Below are 9,000 nucleotides of genomic sequence, written 5' to 3' on the forward strand. Positions count from 1 at the left end.
CTAGCTTGATCAACAAATTCAACTACGCTTTAGTGCCGATTTATTATAGTATGAATTAAATTGTGAATTGCACGGTAACGTAAAAAGCGTACGTTATTCGTGGGAGAAAAATTGCGCTTTACATTTTGCATGTGCGAAATGCGATGCTCCGTTAATGAGGCTATAATTTCGCGAAACACGTGTCGCATCACGTTCGCGCCGTTTGTCTTCTTACCAAGTACAATCCATATGACAATGATATTTCCACCGGTTGCGACCAGCAAAATCACCGCGTACACCAGCGACCAGAAGAATTTCTGCCACCATGGCAGGTCAAACGGCCGGTCCTGATTGATGTAGTAGCAATCCGTGAGCTCTTCTTTCAGGACTTCTCGCTTGTCAGATCTATTCAATGCTTCGTCGATAAACAATTGGAGCTCGCTATAATTCGATTTCAGCGACAGCGGAACGTTAGGCAAAACCAACAAGCAGCAATTGTACAAAAGTTCGATGTTAACCGCCATAATTGCGAGGGATCGTCTTCTTCGTTTTGGTGGTTTCGCTCTATTTCTCCGCGAAACGGTTCAATCGATGTTATCGGCCGTTACCGATTTCCGTGTACAATGCGCACGACGTAGTGGCGAGTATCATGGTGGTAGTTTAATTGGATTAATCATTTCTCATCACACAAAGAGATAATGTATACATCGCTGATGCAAATCCATGATACGGTGCGATAATCTCGCAGACTCCGTTGCCTAATCGCTGCAAACGATGTTGATGACTTTCCGATAAAAATTTCGCCGAGTTGATCAATCACATCTATCTTATTTACACTTTTATTTTTCTCTCTCTCTACTGTCGACATTTAATTTTTCGAACATCGCGTCCTGATCTAGAAAAGTAGCAACAAAATTAGCTGCACCAAATGCTATGTGCAATAATCGTATCATTTACTTCAGAAATTATTGACATCGAATTTTCATGGAGGTATTTTCAAATTCTTGCTTCACGTCAAAATAAAGTCGAGAGATTTCCCGCATCCTTGTCATCATTTCCGTTAGAGATTGCAAAGTAATTCGATCACTTTCCCGTTCACAATTTTTTCTAATCTCCTTTTTTAATCTAAACACATTTTACACTTTTTACTTTTTTTTTAATACGCGAATGCATAATAATATTGTTTTACGTAATAATGTATCACATCTCTTATTGTTGATACGATGTAATTGTGAATATCGAAATTTACACTGGCAAGAGTAACAAAATAAGTAAATCACTCAGGCTTCAAAACACTTTCTCGCACAAGCACAAGCTGTAACTTTTGAACTTTTCTGCGAGACTTTTTTCTCTTCTCCGTTCTCGAAACGTACGTTGAATTTATCGCGTACTTTACGAGTATTGTTATTTCCGTGAATTTGTTTCTTCTCCTCACGATTAGTTCGCGAAAGCCGCAAATTGTCCGGAAAGCAAAATCTTTAAAGTCATTGTCACCAGTGGCAACAAAAGGCAAAATTGATCGTATCCGTGAGACCGATGATGCGCGTTACGCTCGCCCAGTCTTAAATGTTGTTTGTCGCCGATCGAATAATCACATCGAAATTTATAATTTTTGAATTGTAATTTATTGACTCGCGATCAAATCGATCAAATTATCAATTGGTACACGTTATTGTCGTTGATCGCCGGAGGGAGATATTTGCGCGCGCGCGCGCGCACATGTTTCCGCGTGTGTGCTCGCAATGATTCGCCGTTCAGGCGAATTCAGACGCTTTTCGCGGGGGTTGGGAAGTCAGTACACCGCATCGAAGAACTCCGTCGGCGAAACTGAACGCCTCGAAAGCGCGTTCATTCAGAGATGCGTGCGCAACACCACGCGCACCCTCGCGCCCCTTTCTTCATTCGTCAGTTAACCCCTTTCCCCGTTAAGACTTTCCACTTGGGCGCAAGTGTGAGCTGATGGGAAAATACGCGAGAATGACTGCGCTTGCCGTCAATTCGAGACCGGATATCACCACTTTCGCCGATATGTAATAGCTACCTATTTCTTAGAATAAGAGAGAGAGAAAAAATGGATTTAAATCACGCGAAATTCAGAGATGAAGTTCAACAGATGTTTTGCATTACGTGCAGGAATGCGTTCGGAGATTTGAAGAATTCTCCCGCACGATCTCAAGTGAAGACTTTGCATACGTCGACAATTCCACTCCTTACTTGTAAACGCTGAACACGCTTTTGTGTATCAAGAGAAGACTGATTAAGCTAAGACTAGGATTTAAATAATTAACATCTTTTTTTCTTAGTGTGATAACAATTTTCCACTTTTAATTCTAATCCGTTTTGATTTTTTTTGATTAAATGACTCGAAAAAAATACGCGTTCCTCAAAAATGCATTAATAACAGAGTTGCAATTATACAAATTACGAATTTCCGTTACGTCAGAAACGCTTGATCTCATCTCAGATCTGATCCGTTTTTTAACATAATCTCTGTCTGCTCTTGACTACCCTAAACATTTTCGACGGATTAGAAGCGAGTAAAAATGTTATGTAAATTTATCCGTCCCGGCTTATGGAGGATTTGCGTATGTATGTACGCGTCGTAAATATTACGATTCAAAGCGAATGTATGTATACGCGAGTATTTACCTTGTTAGCAAGAGCGTTCGGTTGGTGTCATGAAAAGCACACAGGAAAAGATAGTTGGAAAAGATATATTTTTCCATTGACGCGAGTTATATCAATTTAAAGCGCGCGAACGATCAAAAAAGATTCTCTCTTTTTATAAGCAGCAAAAGTTCTTTTTTCGCAATAGAACAGCACGCAATATTCTCCGTCTTTTGCATTTTTCACAACGAATTCAGAACGTCTCGTGATATTTTTATTGAGAAAGTGTATATCTTTGATAACTTATTCTCACACTAGTCGTCATACGTTTGACGTGCGAGCTATTATACATGTACTGACGACGGTCGGTGAGAAAAATATCACTTTCTCTCCTTCGCTTTGTTAACTTCTTCGTTGAAAAAAGTCGATTTATAGACGCACTCGCGTCATTTATTATAATAGGAAAGAAGCATGAGCCATTAATCCACGTAACGTGAGATGGATCTCGTCGTTTCGCTGATAATCTTGTCAAAGTTTAAAATCTCTAAATTTTTCTTGGTACTTTTGCTTTTTTACATATAGAATATTTTAATATCTTCGTAATTTTATCAGATAAATACTAACGCGCGAGGCGTGTATCGTGTAAAATTACGTTATAATTATATACGACAATACTGGTAGTTTTCGTACTGTAATAAACGCTTTATTATGTCTCCGGGAGATGGTGTCAAAAATATTCAAAAAAGACAATATTTTTCCTGTGTTTTTTAACACACATTCTCAGAGACGCGTAATGTATATATAATAATAATATCGAATTATATTCTAATTTATTTTTTAGAACTAATTCAATTATATTTTAATATCACCTTGTGCTTGATATTTTTAACTTCTTATTAACACAATAGCCTTTGTGAAAAATATAGAAAAATGTATTTTCCAGACGTTAGAGACAGAATCGCGTGCCTCGAGTCTCACGTTTATTATGTTCGTAGAAAGTTTCAAGCTTGCAGTTTTAGATGAGAGTGTCTTTCTTGCCAGTTTCTATTATATGTTTGTATCCAAACGCGTCTCAAACTCAAGTGAAAGTAGAATAGTATTCATCTCACGTACAAATATTGACTTCAACGAAATACATTATTTCGGAATACAAAAAGATTATCCGGAAAACTTTTATAAACAGTTACTTATTCAAATATGGAAACGCGCTGAACATCTCCAACATAATTATTGGCAAAACGAGGACACGCTATCAATCTTTCAAGTTGATATTCTTGAGAGAAAGTTAATTGAATTTATTAAATTCAATTTAATTATTCGCTCCGTACAGAAAAATAATATCGACAGAGAGAGAGAGAATGAATGAATGAATGAATGCTTTATTTGTATCGCGCTCTCTGGGATAATATCCCCCCCCCCCCTAAAGCGCAGAAATAACAGTATAATTTACAATAACAGTATAATTTACGATAATCATATAGAATCAAGAACATATGAAAGAAAGAAAGAAAGAAAGAGAGAGAGAGAGAGAGAGAGAGAGAGAGAGAGAGAGAGAGAGAGAGAGAAATTGGTCGGCGCGGTTCAAATTGTACAACGAAGTTGTAATCGCCGTCCAGAAACACTTGAAACAAAAGAAATGTAGAGTAATCAATAATTTGTTTTAACTAATCCTAATTGCAAAGAAACAATATTGTGGCAAATGATAAATAATTCTTTACATACAAAGAGAGAGAGAAAGAGAGAGAGAGAGAGAGAGAGAGAGAGGGAGAGAGAGAAAAGAGAAAGAATTGTGATAAAAATTGCAAGAAGTCAAGACAAAGATTTTTATGAACTTCGAGATAGAACTGCTATTTTAAAGTGATTCTGTTTTTTCTTAATGTGATTTTCTTTACGATAATGTTATTTTTATGGCAACGCTAAATTCAACATTCCTTTTCCCGGAAAACGTGCGTAACCTCGTCTCTCTGCAAAATTTATTTGTTATATGTACACTTACAAACAGAACTCGAATTTCATTTACTTGAATAAGACCAAACGTAATTTGAACAAATGTGTGGTAATAACTACGACACGTATAATTTGTTCGGCCTCGTTAAACTCTTATATTTGCGCGTGCTTATTTTAACATTCGAATGCCGCACACTGTAAATAACTACAAAATATAAAATTATAATATTCGTGATATTATATCATATTCTCGCAAAATAAAATCCATAATTCATGAAGTACTTTACTGAAATATTTAATCAGTTTTAAAATTGGATAGATACACATGTATAACAAAGAAATATATAGAAGGAATATGTAGGAGCTTAAAGAAAACAAAACAGAAAACACAAAAATAAATTTCTGTTAAGTTTCATATATTTTTATATTCATAAGTTGTAACAAAATCGAGAACTTCCCCGACAAAACGAATATTAATGGTCCTGCTATTACTTATGTTATAATTTTGCACATGGGATATGGGTTATATAATGTCATGTTTTTAGACCGTTGTCTTGCTGGAAATCCCATTCCAATTTATTAGAGAAAGAATTGGAGCGTCTAAATAAATGTAAATTTTAAAGATCATAATTTTGTTTCCAGAATTTCTTTTGAAATTTCTAGAGAGAGAGAAATTGTTCCGAAATTGATCCGCTGTTTTTTTTCACATTTTTTGCACATAAGACTCACCGAATTTATGATAAATTTTTAATTTTTGTTATGTAATTGTACAAACACACACACACACAAATGAACACTCTAATTTCGTTGTTCACATGTTTAGATTAATTTTTCAATTTAATCAACACACAAGCGCTTGCACAGAATTACTGAAATATTTAATATTAATATTATATATTTAATGTTATGTATATATTATGAATATATATTGTGAATATATATTATGTATATATTATGAATATGTATATGTTATGAATATTTAATGTTATGTATTTTTATCGTTCTTACATCTCAAGTAAAGAAACTTCAGACTTTTCAAGTATCACTTAAAAAATATCTTGGCATATGTCTCTTTCTCTTTTCTTTCTTTCTCTTTCAAGACATAAGAAAAGCATGTGTATTATATATTTCTGACCAGAACTTTTGTGGAATAACATATATATTTCGAACGGAACTACCAAAAATATCGTCTTTTACCGGCACAAAGTTTCAGACATAAGCCCGAAATATTTCGCGAGTCTTTTTCTCGGCATAAAATAAGAGCAGATAAAAAAGATACGACAAAAAATAACTTTATTTCCGATGTTAATCAATCGCGACCGGAATGCTGTTCAGAGTGCAAACGAGAAGCAATGGTACCTATTCAATAACCCGGATAACGGAACGTGAATGTACAGAAAATGTGTGTGTGTGTGCTATCTAAATGTGTACTACGTTATATCGCATACTTACAAAGAAACCGGAGTGTTGACGTGTAGGATATAAATTCTGCGTAGATACAAATGTTCAAAACGGAATCGTTTCTGTACTATGTATATCGCTATGAGCAAGTTTTTAGATACAAAATATTTTGAGATAGATTTTTAATAAAACACGATTTACTATTATACAGAATATCACGTATTGCCATACAATCTCTCGTGGGCAGGTAGAGAGGGTTATATTGATTCTAAAAGTCCTTTACCACTTTGCGAGATTTGCAATAAATACAGCAATAAAAACCATGAGAAGTGTAAGAAATAACGCATGAAGATCAAACTCGAAAAATAGAGAGAGAGAGAGAGAAGTGAAAAAACAACACGTGACTTTACTTTAGTCACGTTTTTAAAGACACGTGACTAAACTGCAGTCATGTGACCTTACTTTAGTCACATTTTTAAAGACACATGATTAAAGTAAAATCACGTGACTTTAATCACGTTTTGTTTTTCCACTTCTCTTTCTGTTTCGAGCTTGATTTCCATGTAGTTTTTCTTACACCTTTTATATGTTTTTACTACGATATTTTTTGCGAATCTCGCAAAGTGGTAAAGGACTCTTTTTGACTCGATATAACCCTCTCTATCTTCCCACGAGAAATTGTATGGCAGTTACGGGACACCCTGTATATAATTGTACTCTCTTTCTTTTAGAAAAATTACATATAAATCGCAATATATTTGTACAGCCGAGCGATTTGTACATATCTGCATAGAATGAATTATGCGGTCTAATTTATATTACATCACAATTAAGAAAACATCAGTATGAAACTCGAAATAAAGTTATAACAAAAGTTCAAGAGTTTAGATTTGACATAAAGTTTAAACCGAGTTTACGTTTTGATAAAACACACAAGTTTAAATTAAATTACCTAATTCATGTTTGAAAATGAAGAGACAAACGCGATTCACAAAAAAGAAATGAGTGATTAATTAGTTTCCACGGCTTTACGTGCTTTAAATTTGTAATTAATTGAATTAATTTGTTCACCTCACCTTGTTTATTTTAATTATTTTAGACATATTACAATTAATAAACTTCGTTTTCAAATTGAGAATTCGTTTACAGATTTCGACGTAAGTACGTAACCACGAGTGGTTTTCGCATTGAACACATATAGTGTTAAATGAAATAAAGTTTTGGTTTACTGTCTGTATAGGATTTTATCTAAATTCCATATTTTTTGTTGTGATCCTGTTTTCTTCACCTTGCGGTTTCTATTCATTTGAGTGTACGAGAGAGGTTGTATCACGTTCTGCGCTAGGTGTAATTAGACTAACGTTAAATTAAATTGTTTGTCGTTGATTTTCCGGTCACGAACTTTCGTACACAGACGTCATAATTAGTTATACACACGAGCGAAACGTTACGAGAATGTCATTTGAAATGACATGTAAAAGTGACATGTCAAAAAACGCGTGACATTTAACAAAGGTCGCCGGGAAGATGCGTAATGATCGTAAAGATGATAAAGAGGTATTGTTTTACTATAATGAAAAATGCAATATATACGTATATAAATTTTGTTACAATGATATATTCAATACGATAAAAAAATATTGCATTGTATAAGTATATAAACTTTTATATACATATGTTTAATTGTAAAATGTTCTCATATCACATTGTACATTATGCTAAATATCGTGTTTAAATTATTAAAGACGTATAATATTCAAAGAGAAAGAGAGAGAGAAAGGGTGGAGGAAACCACATGTATAACTCTATGTACAGACGGCGTCATTAATTCGAAGAATAGGCGCGGGGATCACATAAAAAGTCCAGTTGATCCAAATATCCATTAGTCCCAAAATCGGGTGTCTAGTTGTGGACACCCGATTGCTACTAGTTAGTAAGTACGGCGCCCGTTGGCGCTACGAGCAACCGCCCCGCTTGCCCTCCGATCCCCGCGCCTATTCTTCGAATTAATGACGCCGTCTGTACAGTAGAGAGCACCATATCGTGCGGCTCCAGGGGAAGTATTTCTCGGAAATTTCTTCTTTAGCTGCTCCTATTACTGCGCGCTCTTCTCCTTCGATTTCGGACCGTTGGCGGAGACAGAGAAAGAACGGGGTGCGATACTATAAAGTATCCAAAGGAGAAATTTCCGAAAACTATTTCCCCTGGAGCCGCACGATATGGTGCTCCCTACTGTATAATATTTGTATAAATTTCTTGGCAAATTAATTATTTGTAAATAATATTATATTTAGTAAGATTTATATATATATATATATATATATTTATTACAAAATTTCAGAACAAGTTTGTGTTATTACTATTGTTGACTGAACAATAATAAAAACGGTGCTTAAGTATTATCAAAAAAAGAAAAACTATGTATTTAACAAGTTTGTTACATCATAGAAAATATTTGTCAGTACTTTTATATTTATTCCTAATTTTGTTCTATCTGTTTAGTAGGAAATTCAAAATAAGATATGCACAAGAGAACTAGATTTTTAGAAATATATTTATATAAGTACAAAATACGTAGAAAAATACATTATATAAGCTTTTTGTGTTAGTTTTTGACATCTTTGTTATTATATTTTTGTATATAATTAGAAATAATTATACAAAAACATTCGAATAATGTTACATATATTACTTAAAGATTATGTATATATTTCATTTTTTAATATTCTGTTAGTAACTAAGTTTATAACTATATTATATTATATTATGTACTTGATCTTATCGACTTTTAATGTCATTAATTATCGCATTTTCTCTCATGATCATTGTATACACACTATACATACACACTTCTACATAATCTAAGTAAATGCATATATTTCATATATTTTATCAAAGGCACGCGCTCTTTCTTTCTTTCTTTCTTTCTCTCTCTCTCTCTCTCTCTCACTCTCTTATTCATTCATTCATTCATTCATTCATTCATTCATTCATTCATTCATTCATTCATACACTCACTCACTCACTCATTCACTTAGTTACTCACTCTCTTCTTTTTTTTCTTTT

General features: G+C 33.9%; 1 protein-coding gene across 1 annotated transcript in view; it reads right to left on the reverse strand.

The window, feature by feature from the left end:
* The window catches only part of LOC109861072 (tachykinin-like peptides receptor 86C), a 43,569-nt gene extending 42,479 nt beyond the window's left edge, over positions 1 to 1,090 (reverse strand). The window contains exon 1 of the mRNA XM_020440577.1: positions 215 to 1,090. Within this exon, the coding sequence (XP_020296166.1) occupies positions 215 to 503 (289 nt within the window). The 5' untranslated portion in view covers positions 504 to 1,090. The remainder of the gene's footprint in view (positions 1 to 214) is intronic.
* Positions 1,091 to 9,000: the final 7,910 nt, after the last annotated feature.

Source organism: Pseudomyrmex gracilis, unplaced genomic scaffold (genome assembly GCF_002006095.1).
Source record: "Pseudomyrmex gracilis isolate BER0280 unplaced genomic scaffold, ASM200609v1 scaffold_558, whole genome shotgun sequence".
Classification (NCBI taxonomy): domain Eukaryota; kingdom Metazoa; phylum Arthropoda; class Insecta; order Hymenoptera; family Formicidae; genus Pseudomyrmex; species Pseudomyrmex gracilis.